Below are 26,801 nucleotides of genomic sequence, written 5' to 3' on the forward strand. Positions count from 1 at the left end.
GCACCAGCATTCTTTGGCAGAGAAGGCGTAAAACCTTGTCAAACTACAACCCCCACGATTCCATAGCATTGAACGAAGACTGGAAGCTTTGGTGTTCTATCACTTTTGTTTATAATGAAGGAATCGTAACCGGGCAGCAACAATCATGCACACAATCATGTAATTTTTTGGCCAAATTACAAAAAGCGCATCACATTTGGCAGAAAATCCTTTTTTTGGTTTCAGTATTTTGAAAATTAAGTCGATGGCACATTCAACTCGAGTAAATACTGGTATATGTGAAGCAGGGTTGTTATGCAAGTTTGATCCTCAGTGAATAATTACTACTGGCAGTACACCTACATCGAAGCTGTCAGAATCTCTCCCCTTAATCCTAATTCATTAAGTAGATGCTATTTATGAGAGTTTTTAAAAATCATCCAATACTTCCAGAATCACAAAAGATAAATCAGTGTTAAACATTATAAATACAAATTTCCAGAAAGAATTAGACTATTTTCCCACTCCTCACATATGCCTCTCCCCAACAGCACACACCAATGAATAACATGTCCTATGCCTTCTGCTTATGAACACGAGAACAAATATATCACCTATGCAATTCTGCTTAAAAGGAACCATCTCTATCCCATCATAGTATTATTTGGGAGGCCATCCCAACAAAACAAATCTATCCACCTAAAATTGTGTCCTTGTTTCTTGTTTTAATATTTGCCTGGAATGGATAACTGCTTTGATATCCCGTCTTCTTCACTGTAACTTTCTACAATAGACTTGTTTTGTTTTTGAGAAGCAGTTTATAGAATTAAAAAGTGAACAGTAGCCCAGCTATTCTCCTATCTGCCTTTTTGTGGTTGTACAGATGCCTATTAATGCTTGTAAAAGGCTAATTAGTGTGAAGTAATCCTCTTAGGGAGCTGGAAGCACTGTGCGTGGCAGTTTCTTTTGCTTTTTGTGCTTTTATAATTCGAACCTAGGCCTCTTTTCCAGTCAATTTGCCCTATCTATAGGCAGGTGATATACCCTTGCCTTCTCATTGAATTCCTATAGACTTCTGAAGGTTGCAAGCGTCTGACAGAGAGCTGGAATATCTTCTTTTTATTTATTTTTAGCTTTAAATGCAAACATGTTTAGATGGCCGGTCCGGTCTTGGTTTTATAACTGTGCAAAACCAACCAAAAAAGAAAGCACAGATAGGAACCAGTGGCTTGCTGATATCCTAAGCAACCACAGGGAGAGAATCGTGAGAGAGCTGGATGTGCAGAAAGTGCTGTCATATCTGGTTTATGAGAGAGTATTTTCCTTGGAGGAGTACAAAGACATTTTGTCCCGGGAGTGCTGCGAGAAGCAAGCTGCCTATTTTTTAGAGAAACTCGTTTGCAAAGGGCCCGGTGCCCTGTCTGCGTTCTGCTCGGTGCTGGAGGAGGTCTGTCCCCACTCGTTCATTTCCGTTCTTCTTGGCTACCAAGGTAAGGTCATAGGTCCTGCTGTCTGAAATGTTCCAAGTGTGTTATCGGCAGTGCCTTCGAATCCTTCCACACAAATGGTCTATAATTAGAAGATACTTTCTCTTGTGCTCCTCCGCTTGCTCTCATTATAGCTACTCTGTTGAAAGAAACAGAAGAAGGAAAAAAGAAGGGGACAGAAATAATTGTGGGGGGATAAAGAAAATGCTTTTAATCTCTCTGTAGAAGCCATGGTAATAAAACAGAAATGAGGTAATACCATCAATTTGGGATTATCAATGATGCAGAGGAACCATCTGATTTATAATAAATATTCTCGAGTAGGGGAAAATGTTAATTTAATTATGTAGTGGCCACTTTATTCTTAATACTTCAATGGACTATTCAATGTACACTTGCAGATATGTTGCCTTAGCAGTTTTAAAGAGAGATGATAGATAAGCATATAGCAATACACTTTGCATTGCAGAATGTATTGTTCTGTGAAATCATGCTAGGATTATTTGATAAAAATTGTGACTGAAGAAATATATGGTCAGCAGACGACTGAAAAACACATTGATAGAAGTGGGTTGTGACATGCAAGTGAATGTGGCATACTTCAGAGACTGCAATATTACATACCCTTCAGGGGAAATAATCATAGGTCAGATGACAATATATAAACCAACTGGATTTAAGGACAGATGTGAATAGGACTGCAGCCTTAATCCCAGTGATTTCGGAGATCAGTTTAATACAATTCTATGCATCTTTACTCAGAGACAAGCTTCCCTGATTCAATAGTTTATTTGCCCAGGTGTACCTTAGTTTGCAGCCTTAAGCCAACTGCCCTGACTCAAGCAGGATGAGGACTGATGTGCGTATGTTAGCTCTACAGATTCTCGTGTTGCTGTGGGAGAGAGGCTAATTAATCTAAAGGTAGTTTGCACCTTAATTATGCACATCAAGTTAAAACAAAAAATCTAAGGATCCAACAGGTTTTATAATAATCTATTTTAAATGTAACAGCTACTAAGGTTTGTTGGTTAAAAATAAGTGTCTGAAGGTAATTTGATCTCTGAAATACATGCCTCTTACACCTCCATTATTTTACACTTGTAAACTTAATTACCTTTAAAACTGAGTTACAAGTCCTATGATGCAATAATGTGATGGACCATTTGCCACAATTTACTGATCAACAGATGACCATGTATCTCTCTATTTCCTACCCTTATGATTTACTGGACAGGTTTATGATCCTGGGAAGGGTAAAAAAGAGTGACAAGGAAGGTATTTCAAAATATAAATGAGTTGTGCCATGTGCTGATACAGTGTATTCTCTTTGCAAGTGGGTATCAAATAGAAAATCACACTAAAGTCAAAAATATCAGGCAGGAGGTGAGAGGACTCTCCAAAAAGCACAGCTTCTTATAATGATTTTCAGTCTTCATCCAGTGTTTCACTCTTACATGTTTGAAAACAAAGGAACAAAGCATGAAATAATGTAATTTTTTCATGAATGTAAACATAAAATATTATGGACCATTACAGTAGCTTAGTTGGGAGCAACAGTCATTTGTTCCTTTTTCTCCAGACATATCTCCACCAGTAACCATTTCATTGTGTAATTACGATTATACAAATGCAATGCAAGAATTGGTGCCTGAGGTTTGTTGTTGTGAATCCATTCTCCACACTTCATTTCCCTTTGGTGCTGCATATTGTAAACATAGTGAATGGGGCTGATAAAAAAAGAGCGGACAGAAAATTGGTTACTTTATAAAGTTAGAATCAGAATAACTGCTAACAAGCCTTTCTGATGGTGGCACCACACTTTACAATAAAGTTCCAAGCAATCTGTGACAAACTCAAAATGTTGTTTCTTGTTAATCTGGTTTATTTTAATTATTTGTATCTTACTGGGTATTGGCACCTGGTCTCATTATGCTTTTGTGCTTGTAATTTTATTTATATTGTTAAAATCTTTTAATTATATTCTGCTAGGGAATATGACAGGGTTAAAAAAAACATGCTGAAAAGTAAAGCAAAAGCCCCCCAAAATGCCAGATTTTCAATTTAGCTAAAGTGACTTTGAACACTTAATACCAACTAATACAAGCCTGTTTTGATTCTTACTCAGGTGTATTAATCAGAAGCTTCACAGATGAAAATTCTGAGACTTCCAAGCTAAGAATAGAATCAGAGATGGACTTCCATGAGCACAGTGAAACCAGCGACATGGAAGGAAACTCTTTGGCTGATGACCAGATCAATCATTCATTCAACAAATACAGGTTAAATATTTGACAGTATTTAAGATAATTTCTGCTTATATTCATCAGAGATGCCTTTTTTGTGGTGTGTGTGCCCTAGATGTTCAATAGATAGGATGGATCCCTTATTCTTTATGTTTTTATCATGTCTACATAGAAAAAGAAGTACAGTAGAGTCTCACTTATCCAACGTTCTGGATTATCCAATGCATTTTTGTAGTCAATGTTTTCAATATATCGTGATATTTTGGTGCTAAATTCGTAAATACAGTAATTACTACATAGCATTACTGCGTATTGAACTACTTTTTCTGTCAAATTTGTTGTATAACATGATGTTTGGGTGCTTAATTTGTAAAATCATAACCTATTTTGATGTTTAATAGGCTTTTTCTTAATCTCTCCTTATTATCCAACATTTTCGCTTATCCAACGTTCTGCTGGCCCGTTTACGTTGGATAAGTGAGACTCTACTGTAGTGGGAAATGCCTTTGCACCCACAGCATAGCCATATTACCCAGAAGGGTATAGCAGTGGCAAGGTCATAGAGCTAAGGAGATGCAGTGCTATTTTTGGAGTGCTGAAGGGGTTAGGGGTGTTTTTGCAGTTTGGGCTGTTGTCAGTAATGAACTGATAACAAATACATACATATATTTTGCATATACCTATATTCTAAATGGTAGGCACATAGACAAATGGAGTTTTTAAAATAACCTGCGTTCAAAATGAAAGTATTTTGTTAGGAAGAGCGTTTTATATCATCTGTAACCAAGACCAATTCCCTAAATGAATGATTGATCTGAATAGTCTCTCCTGAAGCAAAACTCCAGAGACAAACGTCATTGCTCTGACCTCTTGCCCACTCTAAGTTTAGAATTCATGTTCCTCATATCATGACTCCTGGCAGTGGGGCTGCAAACTCATTTGCTACAGAGCTATGGTTATTAAACTACAGGGAAGGTTGCTTATAGAAATAAACTAATTAAAAATGTGCCTCAATCTTTTCTTAAGCATTGCATCAGAAAAGGAGTGGATAAATAGAGGGACAGCTCTCAAACCCACACTCATTGGAAATGCTACTTAATGACATTGAAATAAATAAATTAGATTAATCCCAGAAAAGATACATTAAGCTGTCATCTTGCTCTTTTCTTGGGCTACCCCTGCTGATTTTAACCAGACTTGCATGGGGATTTGATATAAATGGGTCCTAGAACAAATCAAACATGAGCTCTCCCTAGAAGCCAAGATGACTAAATTGAAAATGCTGTGCTTTGGCCATATCATGAGAGGAGATGACTCATTAGAAAAGACAATAATGCTTGGAAAGTCAGAAGACTGCAACCCAGATGGTAAGATTCAAGCAAGCAAGTCATGATTGAACCTGGAAGACCAGAACAGACTGCTGAGGATGTGAGGACCAGTGTAAGGTATGGCTTCTGACTCTACTTGGAGCTGTCCATGGTGCTGACTCTCCTGTCTTGTCACATAAAAAGGAGAAAGGAAGAGGAAGGAAAGAGAAAAGATATAAATTGTGGCTGCAACCTTAGGACCAACTGGCTTTTATATACAGTATTTTATATACTGGCACATTTATTTCTTTTATTCCTCTTTCTTCTTCCTTTCTTTTTTTATGCTGCAATAGACTAACACAGCTATTTCTTTAAAAACAATCTCCTGTCTTTATTAGTTCTCTGTAAATGTTAAACTAGGTTGCTGTGAGTTTTCCTGGCTATATGGCCATGTTCCAAAAGCATTCTCTCCTGATGTTTTACCCACATCTATGGCAGGCATCCTGTTAGAAACTAGAGAAGTTATATGTTGCATAAACAAATACATTCTTTTTTCTGGACCAGATCTACTTTCAGTTTAATTTCATGAAATCCAGGTTATGGAATATTGATAAGGGAGAGGAAAGATTAAAGTTGAACTTGGAGACTGCCTGCTGGCCAGGTTTTCTAAAGCAGAAATGGGTTGGTTCTTTCATTCAAAGCACAGAAATGCCATGCATATAATTCTGTGTTTATATATTTTATTTTGTAACAATGTTCTAAGGTATGTGACAGCAACAAGCATTCCTTCCTAAGTCAGTTACAGACATGCTGAAGGTGTGTTTAATAAGAATTCTGTTCCTTTTGTTATGGAAAAAAGTAGCCTGCTTATAATACAGAAACTTGAGTGAGATCTCCAGGAATGTCTATAAAAGTGTCAAAAGAATACAGCATAATTCAGAGCCAAGCAAATATGCCACCCACACAGCCCTGCATAAATTCCCACACAGCTGAAAACCAAGGTAACGGTTTCGCTTATCAACCAGGCACTCAACCGGAAGGGACTAGTTTTGTCTATAAATAAAAGTATATACTGTAGTGAATATGGAACCAAAAGGAATTGTGAAGAAATTCCCAAAGAAAAGGCATCTCTGACAAACCAGCTGTTACTATTTTCCCCTTTTTATGGGAATGCCTTGTAAAATGTCAGTGTATGTTGAGAGGAATGTCATTTTTCAGAGTTCCAATTTCTCCACATGCTCTCTAAAAATTAAATCCCTACATTGGACTATTGCATAAGGGGAGGGTGCACCTTACCTCCATAATGATAATCTGATCCCTACTAGATCTCCAACCTCCCTTGTCCCCATCCAACATGACCACTGGAATGAGCCAGGCAATACTCTGATTGAGTGATAATGCCCATGAAGAATCATTTGTCTAGGTCCTGGTTCAGTCACAGTTACCCTCTCTGTCCTTTTCCTCATAACTGAGAGTGCAGGATAGGTAACACATGAAGCCTCATGGTCTTGAGTACCCTTCAAAGATTTGCACCTTGATCATCCGCTCTTCCTGGTTTAGGGGGTGGTGGTGGCTGGCAGAATTACTTTGGGAGAACCCGTGGGCAGGATTGGGGGATCTTCTAGATTAGATGTTATCAACATTCTGGAGGTTGTCTTCTATGGTCTTAGATTACTGTCAGGTCATTACCATGATCCCTCTCAAGGCAGTATTGACAGACTTCAATACTGGCAAGCTAATCAGTTCCTGTACTTAATTGGGTTGTTGGGAACACAAAGGTGAAAATCCAAAACTTTAGTGGGAACTGAAGAGAAGAAACCTTGAAAGATCTTTCCCCCTATTTTGTTTTTTAACACTATGTATAAACACATCACTATGGAAACTTATGCAATTTACATAACTTCCATTTAGTTATGTTCTTCCTGACTGAGAACAACACGTTAGCTGTGGTACTGTTATTTCTGTTGCTTTTTATTAGAGACAGTTGGTGAATGACTCATACTTGAATGAAATGGGAGATGCCCCCTTGAAAACTCCAGCTCAACCTTCCTATGTGGGGGACACTATTGTTATTTAGAGTGTTTAAGGAGTGTGGCAAGTTATGAATAATCAGTCCAAATTCTTCTGCTTGATTTATGTAGGCAGATTTGAGAAGGATCATGTATTGTGGTAGTTCTAATGTCTTTGACAGGGAGGTCCTTGCTTCAAAGTAAACAGCCATTAAAGTGCATTTTTATGTTTATGGTTTTGATTGCTTAAACTGAAAGTTGCTTTCCAGTACCTCAATAAAAATGGGTTGTTTTGAAACATTCCCTCTAAGTGTCATACAGCTATTAAAAGCAGAGGCAGTCCCTTCCCAGCAAGCTTACTTTTAATATAACAAACACAGTACAAGCAATACTCTTTGGTTGCCAATGAAAGTGGGCTGCTTGGTCTCTTCCTTGCTCTCTTGTTTTGCAAGAGGAGTGAATTCAGAGTGACTTCAAGTTCACAATCATAGCATAATTGATCATTGGAACCCAATACTCTTTATACCAAAGAACAGGGAAGGAATTGGTGTCTTACAACTACAGTATTCTTTCTCCACCTTATAGACAGGTCCAGGTTGACCTTCCCTTTGCCATGACATTCTTTCTTAAGGTCATGTCTTTTTAATGCTGTTCAAGAAGAATGGCCACATGATTAACAGTTTCTCTTCTTAAGAAGCTTATTAGTTGACCTTGATCCAAAGACTTCTTGGTTTTGTTATATCTGGCCACTAGATGGTACTCTATTAAAGTAATTAAATTATGGGAGTAATAGTCACTTCAGGCATATCTCTGGTATTCCTTTTTTGAAGGCAGCAAATGTGATATTCATTACTAATGTAATCTTTCATTTTGCCTTATTAGTCAGAAGGCCAAGCAATCTTAATACAGTCTGAAGACTTTCATGTATGAGACTGGGGAAGAAAAAAAGCTGAAATAACCTCCGACAGGGCATATGAGACAAAGATAGTATTATTATGGTGGGAAATACCTGTGTAGCACTGATCCACATTTATAATCTAAACATCCATATTTCCTATGCCCACTTAAATGAAAGATGCTAAAGTGCTTCTTCAAACTGATCTTTGTTGTGTTGGGTGCCTTCAACTCATTTTTGCCTTATGGAAACTCTAAAGTTAATCTATCATCGGGTTTTCTTGATAGAACTAGTCCAAATGGGATGCCATTGTCCTCCTCTAAGTTTGAGAAATTAGGATTTGCCCAAGTTCACCCAGTAAGGTTCCATAATCAAACAAGGATATGAACCATGTTCTTCCTAACCTTTTGATCAGGTTCCATCATCTGCAAGGAACACTAAATTTGGCTCTATCATCTTGGCCTATTAAGACAAAAGGATGAGTTATCCTATATTCAGATGGCTCTGGAAGTCGCTAGACAAGATCTTGTCAAATCAAGTGCATGGAAATAATTTCCATTAAAAATCAGAATGTCTTTGTAATAGCAATCACTGGGCAACTAGACAACCCTCAATCCATAACATTGTATTCAGCCTCTTGCCACTTTCTGCATTATTTGAGTGGTATGATGTATGTGAATCAGGTTACAGGATAGATATTATTATTGTTGTTGTTGTTATTTATACCCCACTTTATCTTCCCTGAAGGGATATGTGGCACTGTCCAGCCAAAAAGTATGGAGGATTTGAACTAAGAGCTTTAGGTCATAGATTAGGGCAGTTCAGTTCACAAGTCTTTTTCAGGATCAGAAAGAAGTGTGTAATGTTGTATACAAACATCCCCTTTTAGAGACAATATAAGTCCTCAGTGGAAAAAAACAAATCAGGATTTTTCCAATTTGGAGAAATAAGCCAGTAATAACAGCCGAGCCTTCCACCCATCCTAAGGGTCATTCTGTATTCCAGGATTTAATAAACCATGGAATCTTAAAGTTGGAAGTGATCACAAGAGCCATTTAGTCCAACACTATGTAGATTTTTTTTTGCACTGGATTTTTTTGGCTTCTGCCAAATAATGTTCATTGACGATATTTGTCTAGTACTGTTACTCATATTCAAACTGTATGCCATCTTTCTGGATGGTACAGTCCTGAAAAGCCATCTTTGCTGTTCTTGTGTGATCATTAGAACAGGACACTCTCCAGGCAGAATGTACTGTTTTGATGACCAGGCTAAAGCAGCAGGGACAAGTCTGCACTATTTATACCAGGCCTGTTCCACGTCAAGCTTTAGTCTTCTGTAGCTGTGATCAGATGCCCAGCATGTGACACCACACACTCCACTTGGGATTTTGGGCATAATTCTGACAAGCTAGGCTTTGTTTGACAAAGTTTAAGTATCCCATGGTAGATTTGCTCAATTAGGGAATTCTGCAGGGATCCACTCAAGCCATGCTCTTCATGTATTACTTTGATCACAACTAGGCTTTTAGATGACATTGGGGAAACATGAAGCCCCTAATGCATGTTTGTGTAAAATACTAAGAAAGATGCCTCTCTCATGTTCTTGTTGTAAACCCATGGCTGGATTTCAGTGAGAAAATCACACAGCAAATTCCTCACCATGATTTCTTTTAATGAAATTCCTTTTCCTCTTCTGGCTATTGTCTAAGCTATTGTATTAAGATTCAAAGAAGGTAAGAAAGATTTCTTTTCTGCCAGAAGTTAAGAAAAAACTTATTTTCTTTTTACTGAAACAATATCAACTTGTCATCAGAGCATGTATTGTTCACTTGGCATTGTCCTTGATCTGTGCTGTTATTTTGTATGTAAACATTGTATACTTTCCAGTGAAAAACACCATGTACGTTGGGCAGCAAGTCTGTAAGTAGGCTTTAGGAAAACAAGCATGGCAGCATTAGTTCTGTCAGTGTGACTACTATACAATGAACTGCAAAGCCCAAAACATAGTACAGCAATATTGTCAAAGGCTTTCATGGCCAAAATCACTGGGTTGGTGTGAGCCTTTTGGGCTGTATGGCCATGTTCCAGAATCTTTCTCTCCTGATGTTTCACCCACATCTATGGCAGGCATATCTCACAACCTCTGAGGATGCCTGCCATAGATGTGGGTGAAACATCAGGAGAAAAAGTTTCTGGAACATGGCCAAACAGCCCAAAAGACTCACAGTAGCCCATAATACAGCTGTTTTGTTTTGTAGTCTCAGCTATACGATGAGGTAGCAGCAACCATGAAGGCTGGCCTTGCATTACCGAGTATAAATGTTGCCCTGGGGAAAGTTCTGGCTTCTGGTTTCACAATCATCAAGTCAAGGTGAAGTTTTGAAGAAAAAAAGGCATTTGTCTCAGTTTGCTACCTTAAAGGGCTATGCCAAGATTGTACTCAGCAGCACTCCAAAGCCAAAGAGGAAACAAGAGTCAGTGAAGGTCTTTGCACCAAACCTTTTTTCTTTCCTACTTTTAAGTATTTTCACATTTCTGGTCTGTCCACGCTGAGAATATATAGGAAATTTAACTAATTTTGTGTTGTCCTTATTAATATATTATATGGAATTATATGTATATTTTAGCGTAGCCCCTGGGGAATGCCACATTGGACTTTTCAAAGCAGATAAAACAAGTGACATTCTGTTAGCATGTGGAGCTTTGTCTCCTAATTTGCCTTGACTTTTAATACTCTGTAAGCCACCTTGAGTTCTAAGACTGGTATTGAATAAATAAATAAATTAGAATAATGAGAGCAATAATAATAATCATCACTACCAACTTCTTGGGAGCAAAGACATGTCTCTTATGCTCTCTAAAATGATGTGCACACTAAGGACACAACATAAATAAAGATATTCAATATTTACAAATCTACCAATAGGTTATACAAGGTACTGTATTTGAAATGCTAAAGAATTCTGTTAAACATAATGTTTTAATCTCACTAAACAGGATAAATTAACTGCCTCTTTCCCTTCTCCCCAGACTTTTTTCTAGACACTAAATTTAAGTAGAAGGTTAAGAGAGAAAGATGAGAGGCTTACGTTCCACATTATTTCATCCTTCCAGGGCTTTTCCAGGGCTGGGAGAAGGGGTGGAGAGAGAAGCAGATGAATGAATATATAACTAGTTCATTTCAGAAGTGAGATATTGGGAGAATGGTGGGTGGGCAGGGAAGTTAACATTCTTAAATTAATGGTAATGCCTGTCAGTTCCTAAGACAAATGTAAAATTCTTAAGCAAACCTGACATTGTTCCACATCAGAAATGCAATGCTATTCATGAGTGCCCTACATAAATTTCTATCAACGGAGCTCAGATACTACTGTCCCAGGCTCACATGTTTCCTTTATCTACCATTTTGTCACAGATGGTGAATGTCAAGGTTCAAGGAAAAATTTCTTTCAAAATACTCATGAGGGGAGGGCAGATGGGGGGGAGAGTTGCGGTTTACACCTCAATGCAGGTGCAGAATGTATCCTGGAGAAGAAGTTACACTCTAGGACTAACACTTCTTTTAAAAGGATTCCTTTTTAAAAGGAAGAACAACACTCAGAAAACAGGGAAATTCCAGACAATCAGGGCCAGCTAACACCTCCCACCAAAGAATTCCTTCAAGCAGGAAGCAGCCAGGCTTTGAAGTTGCAAGGCAATTCAATGCTAATCAAGCTGGCCAATTCCAACATTCACATTTGCCTTAAACAGACAAGAGTTCTTTCTCCCACCCTGGACTTTCCACAAATATATAAACCTCACTTGCCTCGTTTCCAACAGACCTCTAAACAAACCTCTGAGGATGCCTGCCATAGATGTGGGCAAAACGTCAGGAGAGAATGTTTCTGGAACATGGCCGTACAGCCCGGAAAACTCACAGCAGCCCAGGAACTGGGTTGATTCCACTGATTAAGTTTATCCATCCATAATATGGTCTTCCCTTTTTCCTACCACTTTCCACTTGGGTAAGCATTATAATCTTTTTCAATTGGACACATCATTGTTTAAAGTACAACAGGCCTCAGCTTTTAGTTATTTTGCCTTCTAGTGAGAGTTCAGGCATGACTTTTCTCTCAGACCCATTTACATGTCTTCTTTGTACCCTGTGATGTCTTTTTTGGTGATGCCTTTATTTGTAGTACTCTCCTTCAGTAACACATTTCAAACGAGATCCTGTCATCTTTCTTCATTGTCTAAATTTCACAGAAGTCAGAAAGTAGGTTCAGCATATTAGATAACTCCTTTTAAACTCTGTAATGAAACACAGACCTCATTCGCCACACTTCCAACATGGAATCAACTTACTTCCACTCAACTTGAATATAAGATTCCAACCATAGGTTTTTTTTTTCTACCCTCCTTCACAAAGAAGCCATTTCTCTATTTGGTACCTACTGTCCGTTTTGTTTTTTTCCCCCTGGTTTGTATTCTCTTTTTTTAAAAGATATCAACAGTCTTCAATTTACTTATGTTATAGGTATGAAAAACACAGAGCCTGCTGCTGTAAATGTTCGAGTCAAAACTTCAGTTTGTGTAAACTATATGATGGTTTCTCAATTCTCAAATCTTTACGATATAGTCATTCAGGGTTCAAATTGACCCTCCCCCTTACCTTAACATTACTGAATAATAGATTTCATGATGATTTAAATACCACAGAATATATTAAATATGTTTTCTGATAGATCTAGGGCAGTAAATCCCTTCTGGATATCTATCTCCAAAATTACATTGAGAGGAATAAACAGCTGTCGGGAATATAAACGCTAAATCATCAGAATGCTGACTCAGTGCCGTGGAAATCACAATATGTTCGTACAGTGCGGAGGTAACATGTCAGATAGCAGCTACTCAAATTTCCCTTCTTTGGACAGCTCTAAACCCCAAATAAAAAGCTAGAACCAGAGCAGGGAGTTCAAAACAGTGAGGAAGATAAGCTTTTAGAAACCTCTGGGTTTTCCAAATGCAAACATAAACGGCTGACACGAATCATCTACCCAGGACGGGCAGATTTCAGTTATGTGGGATATGCTTTTTTTAAAAAAGAGTTTATCTACTAATAAGAACTAGGGGCAAAATACCAGTTGTGGAAGAATAGGGTCAATTGCCTATTGTTTCCCAATGAAGCTAACTTCAGTTATAATACAACCTCCATATCCATGGTGGATATGTTCCTGAGCTTCCAGTGAAAACAGGAAACTGAATAATATTGATATGAACAACCTCCACCAAAGGTTACTATAGAGTCACCCTGGAGGACCGAGAAAATTCCAAGGGTTTCTGAACATCTTAAAAGCAATGTAAAGTACAATCCAGGAATATAGGGTACAAGACAGTTTCCTAAACTGGGTTGCAGCCAAGGCATTTGTTACCATGGCCAGATCTGATTTCACTGGGAATAGACAATCTCAATTGGCACACTAGTTTTAATTGTGCAAATGCTCACTACAGAAATCAGGGCTGAATCCAGGAGTACACTCAAATTTGCAAGATTTGACCAAGTTCATACTGCACACATACATAATGGAGTGGTGTATTCTCCCTTCTGCATTGCATATTGCTTAATACAGGGTGTTTGAAAAAGAACTCCCTAGTTTTAATGTATTTATACTTAAAACTAGGAAGTCCTTTTTCAAAAACCCTGTATAGATCAGTAGTTCTCAGCCTGGGGTCCCCAAATGTTTTTGACACGCAACACCCAGAAATCCCAACCAGTTTACCAGAAGTTGTAAGTTGAAGCAGAAGTTGAACTGGGGAATTGCAGCCAGGGATCTGGACTTGAGACCCAGGATGTTTCTGGACTGAAGATCCTAGCAAGCATTAGCATTCAAAATACTTTCTTCAAATATTCCATTAATGTCCAGCCTACACCCCAGTAACTGAAAGCAGAATGAGTGGTGAGGAAACCAAAAGATTATGAACCAAAAAAAGACCTATAGATCCCTGAGTCTTGTTGTTCTAGTGTAATTTTTTGTAGAGAAAGTTAAAGGTGAAGCGTTTGCAGATGGTTTGAAGGGTAGTCTGAAAGGTTGCTTGTGATGTGCCTATTCACCCCACTGTCTCCACTAGTAAAATTGGTCTGGTATACCTTTGATACGTTATATGGATTCAGCTCCCATTCCTGTGGCTTTAATAGAAGCATTGGACAATGTCCTGATGTGACTTTCAAGTTTAACCAGAGTTAGTGAAGGGGAAAAAAGCCACCCAGAAAGTAAAAGCAAAATTTGTGAACCAAATTTGCTTTCTTTTAAGTAAAACAAATATTCTAAAGTGTGCTTTTGCCTCCTCAGAATTGTTTTTGTAAATAAAAGTGCTGATCTCTCCCTTCTGCCCATCTCCTCTCTGGTCTCGGAGGCAATTCTTTATGTAATTTGACTCCCTTGGGGCAGCAGTCTAAGATTTATCAGGGGCATGCTCACTAGACCTTCAAGCCATGCAATGCTGCCTTGTACCCTTGGCTCTTCGGCTTAGCCAAAAGGAGAAAGTCTATTTTCAAAACATTTCGCTTTGGGCATGAATTGAGTAAAGATGGACATGCAAAAGAGAATGAAACATAGATTTGCAAGAGAACATTTGGGACTCTGCCCTTTTGAATTTGAAATGTGACATGGTGGGACATTTCTGCAAACTGGAATAAGTGAAGAAATAAAAATGGCAGAAGAAATTAAAAATGACAGAATATAGCAGGGCGAAGCAGCATGAAAAGAGGTATTTTAACTAATCAGAGAAGTCCATTGAAAAGAGCTTATTTTGAAACTGGTTTCTCCAAGTGCAAGCCTTTTTGTCACTGGAACTCTTATAGAGATCAGTCTTGTCCTCTGAAGGCCCACTGTATCTTTCCTGTTGTTTTTTGTTGATCTTGTAGTACCTTTGGCATGGGTAAGCTACCCTGGAGTTCCACAGAAATGTTGGGAGTTCTTCAAAATTTAATCTGGGGGCAATGTGTGACTTATTCCAAGCAGGGTCATCTCCTTTTGCTAACTGTCAGAAATTGTGTTTGCCGTGGTATACCAGAAACTCCCAACTAGTAGCCATAGAGCCATTATTAATGCATGATGTTGTTCTATTTCTGTGGCCAGTTAACCCCTATGTGATTCTCCCTGCCATTTTTTAAAAGAATAAAATGAAATGGATACTAAATAATGAATGATATATGAATACAACAAACTGGATTCCTTCCCAGCATGGAATCTTGGAACCTATAGTTTTGTGAACATAGATGATGAATTCTGTTTAGCATGCTTACCCAACCACATGTCTGATAATTGTTTTGGGAGAGATCCACGATGAATAAGCTAGCATAAAACCAATATATTTGTGGTGCAAGTTGTACGTTTTAAGAACAGCGGTATAGTTATGGTAGTTGACTTTATTTTACATCTTGAAATTATATAACCTGAACATTTTATTCATCATAAAATCAAGGTGATTTGTTCTGGCAGTGAGATTTCTTTGCATGGTTGATCTGTCAAAAAAGGGATAGGATCTGGGCATATTTCAGAATATAGTGATGAGTGAATATTTTCTAGGGTCTGTGTGATGTAGCAGTTACAATGTTGGGATGAGACTTCATTGAGCCAAGTTCTGATCTTCATGTATGTGTGTACCTTCTAGCTGGATTTAATATGCAGAGGTGGTTTTGTCAGTTCCTTTCTCTGAAATAGAGCTCCTGGCACCTTATTTGGTTGGCAGTCTTCCATCCAAGTATTAACCAGGGCTGACCCTGCTTAGCTTACATGATCAGACAGGATCTGGTGATAATATTAAGAAATGCATATGGATGCAAGATTCTGTGCAGTTTCTCATTGGAAAGCAACCTTGCTGCTGGCCTCCAGCATTCTAGACCAGTCAGCACAAAGGCACTGAAATTGACAAGAAATATGGTGGGGGGTTTTAATTAATGAAGTTAATGCATTAATGTTACTGCAGTTAAATAGCATGAACAGAAGGTTAAATCGTCTTTAGTCTCTTGCTGTTTTAACTAGTTTCTATCTGAACATGCTTAGAAGCTGGGATGTGAAATGAGTGTTAAAGACCATTTTAAATACTTGGGGAATATGTTTTATCAGAGGAAATAGTTGGGATTCCAAATTAACTAGTAAGCAAATCAAGCTCTACCAAAACAAAAATGTCTTCACCAGCCTATGAAAGGATAGAGACACATTTTGGGGGCAGCCACTAAGAAGGCCCTTTCCCGTGTTCCCATCCGATATACATATGAAGGTGATGAGACAGAGAGAAGGATCTCCTCAGACAATCTCAAAATTGGGGTAGGATCCGATGGGAGAATGCAGTCCTTCAGCAAACCTAGACTTATTACTCCATGTAGCTCTTCATACAGGCATAGTTGCATTCTACTTCTCTTTCCCTGGATATACTTGTACCCTTTTGCCCCAACACATTTACACACAGCTTTTGCTTACAGAGTTGCCTGCCTAGATTAATATCTTATTTTACCCTGTATGTGTTTGTGTGTTAGTATCTTTCCTTGCATGCTGGTCAGCAGGTGGAATTGTATTCAGGTAACCCTGCCAAGTAGGATGCCTTCTCTCTTGATTTATCCTTGCTCCTCTCCTGTGCCTTTGCCCTTGGCTGCTAATTCTGCAGGTCAGCCTTCTTGTGTGTCATTAACAATAAGCTCAGGATTTATTACACCTCTCAACAACTGTGTTCCAGTGTGCTCTCTCTTGTGGCCAATTGCCGGTTTCACATTTGGCTCCTGTGCTTCTGCATCATAATCTCTGCTTCATTTGCCTCATGGGAGGACATTTTGATCCTTTCCCAGAAGAAGACTATTTCCTTAGGGTTCCAGTTTACTACTGTCTCCTGGATGCCACAAACTCCTACTCTTTCTCTTGCAAGTTCAGGAGAAAAAAAATTAAAAAATGACCACAATATTAGCTATAATATGATTCCTGAATCCACAGGTGATACATCCTGAACTTATTGTAGAAACAGGGAGCCATGGATAATAACAAACCCTATTGAAATAAGGTAAAATGGTTAAAGTTATAGTGTTTTAAAAGCTGTCAAAATTATAGATGATAAAAGCTCCATAAAGATAGCATTAGAAATAGGAATTCTAAATTCCATTACAAATACTTCTTACTTAAAACATTTTTATTTTTATTTTTTTGCTTAACTACTCTCCTAATCTGCTTGTGTGTTTGAGAGAGGTCAGTTTGGCAATCTTCCTAAAGATAAGATTCTAGTAAAAGTTTGGTTGGGATAAGTTCACTTCCTTAAATTTAAAAAATTTGAAGGACAGCAAATCTAAAGCAGAGTCTTCAGTCAATTGCCACTGAGTTGGTTTCATGCAAGAGCACCAGTGTGGGTGGTAGATGGCAGGATGTTGGTGTGTAGTCAAAGGAAGCACACTGCCCTCTGCAGCATGGAAAGTGCATTTATATTAGACATGCAGTTCAGGTGGAAATTCAGAGAAGGAGTAGTTTAGAAACACCCCTAAGCATTTCAGAACTGTGTCCTATCAAAGGCTCTGTTCTCTACTAAGGTCATGATAGGAATAAAAGTAGTATTTAAGTACAAAGAGCTCAAGGTGCTCTTTTTAACTCATACAAGCATTAAAAAACTTTGGAATGCAAGTGCTGTATCATTTTAATAAACTGGAATAGAGGCATATGATATTGTAGAGGAATTGTAGCCCATCACTTTAACTGATGCAGAACTCCCAACATTTCACAGATGAAAAATGGGACATATGTGATCAAAATGTGTTCAATGTGGCAAAAGTTATTAATGAGAAAGAATATACAAGCCGGGTAAGGCTGCAAGAGTTTACTTCCTTCAGGCTTGGAACTTAGTCCTTATCAGAGAGCCTAAAAGTAACACTGTTCTTTCTGCCACTAACGAAAAGCCCCCAAAGAGCCATCACCATTGTTTTCAAACAGGCATTAGGAAGAACCCGGAAGTAGTGCTGCAGAGGACAGAAGTACAATATTGACTTCTGTATACGTTGATCCAAACATTTTGGTCCAGTTTTTGGACAAAACCTTTTCAATGTGTATATATATGCAGAGGTGGTCTGTACAACTTTGCTGGACAGTTTTAGAATTTTTCATTACAATCCCTATCCAGAAACCTCAGGTTCTGTTTGAAAAAAGTCTTCTCACTCCTGAAGATGTGCCATAATGTCTGTACTTACTCCTCTTACTGCAAATCATGGAAGGGATTGTGCACTTCATCTAGTAAAAGCAGCATGGCTCTTGTTTATCTGCTCTTTGTTCCCGGAGGTGTTTCCCAGGGATCCCACCCTCAGCTGTCTGTTGCTAATATTAAGGCAATTCTACTCTTGCTACTGATTATAGCAAATCCTATTACATTAACGTTCATTGTAATTTTAATCTGATTAACAGTGGGGCTCTTAACAGTGTACTGTTCTTAATGGAAGTGCTTTTCCATGCAATTTTTCAAAAGGGTTTTCATTATGTACTAAGTATAGAAATACAGAGTGGGACCTCTCTGGAGTCTAAAATAGGACATGGCTGCCATTCTGTCTGTATGTTCAAGTAATTTTGTGAAAAGTTTTGACAGAGAATCAGGGTGTAGATCTCCATTCTGTTAGAATTCCATCTGTAATGTTGATGGAACTAAGGATGCATCTATATTGTAGAACTAATGTAGACTGACCCCACTTGAACTGCCATGGCTCAATGCGGTGGAATTCTAGGAGTGGTAGTTTTATAAGTTTTCTCTACCAAAGTGTGTGGGTGCCCCACCAAACTACAAAGTGCAAATACAATGACAGGGACAGGGAGAAAAATCTTCTCTGCCTCCCACACCGCCCAGCTTTCAACAGAGGTGAATCTGTGGAATAGGATGAAATAGTTATGCTGCTATGTTGTCTCCACAGTCTGATTATAGCCTGTAACGCACAAGCAACGGTGGCAGGATTAAAACAATGCGGGGCTATTCTGGGCCCTAACGAGATTAGCATGTTGAGGACAGAGGGCACCTCGAGGCCTCAAAGGATGGCAGTGGCAAAAGCAGCCATTCCCTCCGGGTCCTGGCACTGCTGTGGAACGGTGCGCTGCCATGGATGGGACAGAGCTGCAGCATGGCTCTCCGCTGGCAGTGGGGTGAGGAAGAGGAGGGCCCCGTCCCCATGGGGCAGGGCCAACAGGAAAGGAGCTCAGCAGCCCCCCACTGAGACGGGGCAAAGCAGGACAGGCCCTAGGTAACCACAAGCAGGTGGCTGCTCAAAGGGGAGGGGAGCGGATATGGGCGAGTCATGGACCCGAATAGAGTGATGCTGGTTCTGTGTGGGAGGATTAGATCTCACCAAGAAAACCCTGTAATGCCTTAGGATTGGAAATAACTTGAAGGTAAACAGCAACAAAAGGGGGAGGAGGAAGCAGTTCCATGTAGCTAAAGGGGGAAGTAATAAGCTGAATTGTAGGCACGGGTCATGTGGAAGATCCGTCTTTGAGAAGCAGTTAGATGAATGTAGTTACCTATGAGTTAGTGGAAGAAAGAGAGAAGATGTGTAAGGCATAACAGAAACAGAGTTTAAGAGACTTGCATGAAATGACAAGCATGTTTGTATGTGGTTATAAGTGAGGCCTCACTCACATGTGGAGGAAAGATGTTTTGTGGGAAGCAACTTGTTTGTGGATAGCCAAATTAGATCCATCAGGAGGTAGGGGTAGAAAGGGGAGAGTTTTATTTTATGTTGCTGGTGTTTATGACTAAGTGGTTAGACACACCTGAATCAGACAGAAAAACCCTTTCCTTCTATGTACTGTTTCCAGTGTTGACTGTCTGTTTGTTATGTGAGAATTTATTTCATTCCTCTGTGTGTGAGAGTAGGAAAGTAGGTAGTACATCAGAATGTATAGTATTATTTTCCTGTGTAACCCCACTCAAAGCAGCGAAGGGAAAATGAACATCGGGTAGACATCATGTGATTTTTGTTATATCATATAAGTCTGTGTTTGGACCTGTGTAAAGAGAGAATGTAGAAAATGTTCATAATACAAAGTCTGAGCATTGCACCACCCACCTTAGCTCCAGTTCTCCAGATGTTTTTGTGTAATGGCTATCGCCTTCCCTAATAGTTGGCCATGCTGACTGCGCCTGGTGGGATTTGGAGGGCCACACCTCCCACCTCCTGCTTGACAGGGTCATCAGGTAGCATTTTTCCAAGGCTTTTAGGAGGAAGTCCACCTTGGAGGGGTCAAGACAAGTGTGTGTGACAGGAAGGACTTGGTAGCAGATATCCAAAAAAAGGACTCTTGAAGTATCCATACAAAAATTGGTCAATGTTATAATATTTCTGTCCTGCCATTTATAAAGGTATATGAAATGGCTTTCAGAACATCAAAATGCAGTTAGGCACCCTTTGTTCAAAATTCTGACATCTGAAATACTCCACAATCCAAGTTTGTCCTTTGGGTGGTTGAGATGGTAATGCCTTTGCTGCCTGATGGTTCAATGTACACAAATGTTGTTTAATATGCAAAATTATTAAAACATTGCATACAATTACCTAATAATTTTGTGCATGAAAGAATTCAACACTCTTCTGCCCATGGGGACCATTTTGGATTTTTGGAGCATTTTTGGATTTTCAGATAAGGGCTACTCAACTTCAGTTAAACAATCTAAGCTGGTGACATGGTTTGAATGTTGGGCTTCTACTGTGGAGAAGTAGAATTTCTCATCCCCATGATAGATTCTGTACCGGTGACCATCTTCTATTTGTTGCACTTTACCCCATGCTCTATCAGTTCGATATAGCCACCGGATCCACCCCATCCCAAGTTGCTCTCTCATTAACTTTGCACTTTAGCCAATTACTTTATCCCTTCTGTTTACAAAACTCATTCGATGCACTCTACCCAGTTTGTTACCCTGGTGTCTAAACCATGTTTTACTATGGTCACCATTTTAATTTTAATTTTATGATGTTAACTGTGTAAATTTTATATTGTGTTGTATTTCTTTTTTGATATGTTTTATCTTGCTTATTCTATTACCTGGGCCTGGCTCCATGTAAGCCGCCCTGTGTCCCTTCGGGGAGATGGAGGCAGGTTATAAAAATAAAGTTATGGTTATTATAATATTATTATTATATTATAAGAGCATGGACCACCTGCTTTCCATGTGGGAGCTCCAGTGCTGGGGTGGAGGCCGTGAGAGCTAGTCCGGCGGTGTACCTGCCTTCTCCTGGAACTAGGGATGGCTTGTTCCTTCCCAGGTGCGGCGTGGCTTGGCCAATAGGCCAACCCCTGTCCCGTTAACCCTTCCACGCGTGGCAGGCAGCTCCAAAATTGTGCTGGAGGCAACGGGAGGGGGAGGGGGAGGCTGGGGACGCGGGACAGCGCCGCTTTGGGGAGAGTCTGCGCCTGGGTGCGCGCCCGCACGTGCGGATGGGTCCTGAGCGAGAACAAAGAGGAAGAGGAGCAGGAGGAGGAGGAAAGCCGGGCAGGCACAGATAGCCAAGGTGGGCAGGAGGGAGGGAGGGAGGGAGGGAGTTTGTGTGACAGCAGGCGAGGAGGAGGAGGAGAAGCAGCAAAGAGGGAGTGCCTATCCTCTGCGAAGAGAGGGAGTGTGGGGAGGAGGAGAAAGAGAGGGGGAGTGCGGCAGGAGGAGAGGAGGAGGAGGCGAGCGTGTGCTGGAAGGGGGGGCCTACACAGCCAGAGAGAAAAAGAGGGAGAGAGAAAGAGGGAGAGAGAAAGAGGGAGCGCGGCAGGAGGAGGAGAAGGAGGAGGAGGAGGAGGAGGAAAGGAGGAGGAGGAGGAGGGGAAGAAGCGCGACGCAGGACGGCAGATGCCTGGAAATAAAAATTTGATGATTGCATGCAGCGGCTGGAGAGACTCTGTCGGTGGCGGCGGCGGGGACGCAGCAGGGACCGGGGGGGCGACGGCAAAATGAAGTATCAGAAATACCTGACTGTCTTGCAGATGGCCATCGGGGTGACCGCCTCCAACCGGGGCAGCCTCCTGCCCTTAAAGAGGAAGCTCTGGTGAGTAGACAGACCTGGCTTTGCGGTCCCCGCCGCCGCCGCCAATGCTGCTCCTGCTCCTGCTGCTCTTGCTCTTCCTCCTCTGGCTCTTGCCATGGCACGGCATTGCGCCTGGTGCGCGGCTCTGGGGGCTTTGTGGCGGGGGCACACACACACACACACTCACAGGCAAAGCCCAGCCACCCCGACTATGCACTGCTCTCGCCTGCCTGCCACGCATCCGGGGCCAGACGTGCTGCATTCATTTCAAAAAATCCCCCATCAGAATCATCCTTCATCAAAAACCATCATAATCCCATTTCTTTGCTATGGGATCTTTCTATTTCAAATCCTGGATGCTGTGGAAGAGCAGCCACGGGGAAAGGGTATTCCAGTCGTTTGCAATCAAAATGATTTAATGGCTCTCTCCCCCACCCCCCACTCCAGTGTTTCTTCTTTTTTGCACCCTCCCTCCAGTAAAGCCAGCCCTTGTTACCGTTTAGGAGGCCCTTTGTTGCAAAAAAAGAAGAAAAGGCATGTCAAGGCCCTTCCACACAGCTGTATATCCCAGTATATCAAAGCAGAAAATCCCACAATATCTGCCTTGAATTGGGTTATCTTAGTCTACACTGCCATAGATTCCGCTCCAAAGCAGATATTGTGGGATTTTACGCCTATTCTGGGCTATCGGGCTGTGTGGAAGGGCCTTCAGTTTCATCTCTGGTAGGTGGGGGGAAAGAGGCATAGAAAGGCCTTTTATTGTCTCAAGCTACCCATTGGACACTGCTCTGGAGTTTAGAGGTGTCATACTTGGCATCTATTTATTTACCAAGTCTTTTTTGAAATCTGGAATGTTGGTCAATTTGTGAACTGGGTTGATGGAGGCCTTTCCAGGCAAACCTCTCTAGAAGGCCCTATCTGGCTACTAGAATATGGCCCACATTTTTTTGAGTTGAAACAAAGCATGGCAGGAAATTGGCCTTTGTGATGCTGGTTGAGTAGCAATGTTTAAATATATTTGCTTTTAGATGCATTGTGAGAACATGACCTTTCAGGTTATAGAGATGCTGTCCTTCTTCATGGCCACTGCTGATAGTTGATTAGAGCTCAGTGCTCTGTTGTGAACTCAGGGCCCTTCCACACAGCCATATAATCCAGAATATCAAGGCAGAAAATCCCACAATATCTGCTTTGAACTGGGTTATCTGAGTCCACACTGCCATATATCCCAGTTCAAAGCAGATAACGTGGGATTTTATTCAGCAGTGTGGAAGAGGCCTCGGTTGTGAGTATGCATATGCATATGGGGTGTCATATTATCATGCTGTAATTGTATAGTAAGACTGAGTAGAGCCTAAGGATGCTTATGAATTTCATTTTGACTTGAAGAAATAGGACATTGTGGTTTTTAGAAAAATCCAAGCACATGTTCAATATGGTCTTGGCAAGGAGGGAGCAAGATAAAGGAACACAATTGAAGATAACAGTAGTACACACGTAAGTTTCCACTTTTTAAAATACACAAAAGCAGCAAATGCTAGATCTGGAGAGTGCAGCTTAGATGCGATTCTTCATCTTTAGTACGCTTGATTTGAGTTTTAATGTGCAAAGGCAGTTCAGGCACTTGCTATAACCCCCCACATTTTAAAAAGCTAATAAAGGAATAGCATCTATTCTGGGTGTTAAATTGCATCTTCACATTAAGAGTTTGAGTCAGATAGACATGAACGGAAGCACCACATCTGATTTGTTCTTGCTGTGACCTGAGATTGCAGTGAGAGAGTGTAAAATGTCAGAAGGCGAAAGGTGCTGATAATACAGAACATAGCTAAAACTGCTACTAAAAAGTCTGTTCCTATTTCCGGTGCTTGGTACGTTCCATTTTTTCCTTCCCTCACATCCTCCATCCATCAATACAGACTTGAAATGAAAAAGTGAATTAAAGTATTGTACCCCAGTTACCATTTTGCTCAGTGAAAGCTTTTTCAAGATATCCTGCTATACCTGTGTTTGGAAATGCACTTTATTCTTTTTCCATAGTTTGTTCTTCAGTACTCTCAGTGTTTTGAAAAGCTTTCTTTTATCTTGTTAAAATAAATGTTAACTGTTTTCTTAAGGCACTACAATAGGTGTGGATAGTATTCACAAGTAAACTATTTACAGTATCAATAAGCTCTGTATATTTTCTTTATAAAAGAAAGACTGTTGCACTTTGAAAAATAATTGCAACACGTCTTAATGTTGCAGTATAAGAATTTGGATCTTCTCAATTTTTACTTCATTTTTTCTTGCAAAGACTGCTATGGTTGAGGTTTCAGTTACAAGAGACACATGGTTAATGCTGGCTCACTCTCAGTAGTACCTCTCTCTAGCACATGTGGCACTCTGGGGACTGTCTGTGGGCTTTAATGAGAAAAGTTTAAGAAACAAGGACAAAACAGAGCATTAAGTGGCTTCTGTTTGATATCCTTTGATTTCTCTCATGAGCTCATGGCTCATTGGTTCATGAAACTTTTGTGCATTGGAACCTCTTGCTATACAGATTGAAAAATGCATTCAGAACAACACCCATCAGGTAGTCATGTATCAGTGTCATTGAATCATAAAGTTGGAAGGGGCTATAAGGGCCATCTAGTCCAGTGTCCAGCTGTGTAGGAAGACACAGCACTCCTGACTGATGTCCGTTCAACCTCTGTTAGAAGACATCAAAAGAAGGAAATACCACCTTTTCCCAACTCATTTTACTGTTGGCCACTTCTTATATTGAGGTGGAATCCCTTTTTTTGTACAGTGGGCCATTGGTTTCCACTGGAATTTTGTTCTAGAACTCCCCATGGATAACAAAATCAGTGGATGGTCAAGTCCCATTATATACAATAGCATAGTAAAATGGCATCCCTTATATTACCCTTAATATTGTTGTTTTGTGAGAAATCTTTTTTATAAGGATTTCAAGCCATGGATGAATCCATGGATGCATAATTCATAGCTGTGGAGGGCCAACTGTGATTTTGAGACCATTGGTCCCATGACCTGGTCTCTGGAGTAGCAGAACACATAAGCATTGAATTGTTGCCATCACTGTGAACCGCCTGGAGTCCCCTTTGGGGTTGAGAAGGGCTCTATATAAATACCGCAAATAAATAAACAAACAAACAAATAAATAAGTTTGCCCCATTTTCTACATAAATCCTTTGACTGATTTAACATGTTTATAGATGGCTATTATGTCACCTCTAAGTTTTCTCCTCTCCAGGCTAAACTTACTTAGCTCCATGGTCTGTATTCATGTACTTGGAAGGAAGACCCACTGAATTTAATGAGACTTGCTTATGGTTAGACTGTGTGTATAGGACTGCATGGTTAGGGGATCACTCTGTCCTCAAGACTGGCCTGGGGTTTTAGTGTCACTCTTTTTGCAATATAGAATGTTACTTTGTAAACACACCATTAACCCAAAAAGTAATAGCATCCCAGTTGCACAAGTAGCAAGACTGTTGTTTTAGTCATGGCAATATGGGAGGATATAGTAAGAGTTCATCAATGTCAAAGTCCAGTCCTTAGATTAAAATAATTATAGTACTGCTTTTTGTCTGCTCATTATACAATTAACAGGAAAACGGGTGCTTCTCTCCTTATGTCAGGAAAAGTAAATGTGCAAAATGTGTAAAATGTTTTTTAAAATGGTTACACATCAAAGTCAATAAATCAACATAATTATAAATATTTTATTTTATTAAATTCAGGGTAAAATTGTAACCAAAAATACATACATTAATGTATCAATGTTGTGGTTTTCCCTAAAGTCCATATGTTGTCTGGTACATTAGTACACATTATTAGTGAAGCAAAATAGACCATTTAATAAGAAAGGTTTCAAATACTTATCTTTTGTTGGGGAAGATAATCCACCTGAATCCCACTGAATGAAAAATGGAAAGGTAGTAGTCTTTGTTTGGTTCCTTTACAGAACATCTGCCACTTTAATTTCTCCTGTAATAAAAAGGTCTTGTGCTGTGGATCAGTAAAAGCACAACATCATTACGGTATGGTTTGTTTTTGCCTTGTGTTTCATCTTCACACAATATTAGGGAAATCTAATTTATATGTGACTAATTCAATTTTGAGGGCTGCAAGTGTCAAAAGAGCAACTGCACAGAAGCCATTTAGAGTCATTAAGAAAATGAATTGGGGGGGGGGGGTCTGTGAGACTGACTCTGGGGGACAGTAGTCCATATCATCAAATCACTCTCACACTTGGCACTAGTTTATCAGAGAGGCCACTGAGTGACTCAGTTCTGCCCTAATAAGCTCTTTCAGCCCATAGGAGTTACTATGCTTTGCCTACCTGCCAGGTTCTGAAAAATGGAAATGAAAAGTATAGGTTCCAACCCAGACCTACTCACAGGTTCAACTAACACAATCCTATAGAAATTTCCACCCCTTGAGTCATTCAAATTCCACAGATAATCCAGGAATTTTAGCCAACATAGTTTGATATTTATGTTCAGCAACATCAATCTCATAGTGAGGTGAGAATAGAAAGTGCCAGATTTGATTCCTTACGTTTTTTGAAGCAGGGCTATCTATGAAGTGTTGAAGAACCACTGAAAAATCAGAGTAGACTATAAGGAGCTAGATGGGCAAATGATCTGATTAAAAATGTATGTTATGAAAACTCCATCCAACAAAGCTCTGCTTGTTTAGTTCTTTGGAATTTGCATCGGAGCCAATTGAGAAAACTCTCATGTGTCACATAGGACTTTTGTGGTATTTTCATAGTCTGGAACTCCTTATACATACTCAGAAATTGACTTTTTTCTGTCATTGATGGTCTTAGGTCCACAGTTAAAATCTTTTTTTTTTTTTGTTCTTCA

At 39.8% G+C, this 26,801-nt stretch overlaps 1 protein-coding gene and 1 long non-coding RNA gene across 11 annotated transcripts in view; one reads left to right on the top strand and one right to left on the bottom strand.

Annotated features, from left to right (window-relative positions):
* Nucleotides 1-258: 258 nt before the first annotated feature.
* Nucleotides 259-22,008, bottom strand: LOC134293968 (uncharacterized). Its single transcript, XR_010000934.1, has 2 exons — nucleotides 21,869-22,008; nucleotides 259-1,605 (listed from the first exon to the last, which is right to left on the bottom strand). It is a non-coding gene; the product is annotated as an uncharacterized LOC134293968 (long non-coding RNA).
* tjp1 (tight junction protein 1) overlaps nucleotides 21,710-26,801 on the top strand; it is a 137,442-nt gene continuing 132,350 nt past the window's right edge. For 4 of the 10 annotated variants that reach the window (XM_062963333.1, XM_062963335.1, XM_062963336.1 and 1 more), the window contains exon 1: nucleotides 21,712-21,945. In XM_062963333.1, the coding sequence (XP_062819403.1) occupies nucleotides 21,779-21,945 (167 nt within the window). In that variant the 5' untranslated portion in view covers nucleotides 21,712-21,778. Of the gene's footprint in view, nucleotides 21,946-26,801 lie in introns of all 10 variants that reach the window. The other 6 variants (XM_062963332.1, XM_062963344.1, XM_062963331.1 and 3 more) reach the window with 4 other exon arrangements.

The sequence above is a fragment of the Anolis carolinensis genome, unplaced genomic scaffold, assembly GCF_035594765.1.
Source record: "Anolis carolinensis isolate JA03-04 unplaced genomic scaffold, rAnoCar3.1.pri scaffold_11, whole genome shotgun sequence".
In the NCBI taxonomy this organism is placed as follows: domain Eukaryota; kingdom Metazoa; phylum Chordata; class Lepidosauria; order Squamata; family Dactyloidae; genus Anolis; species Anolis carolinensis.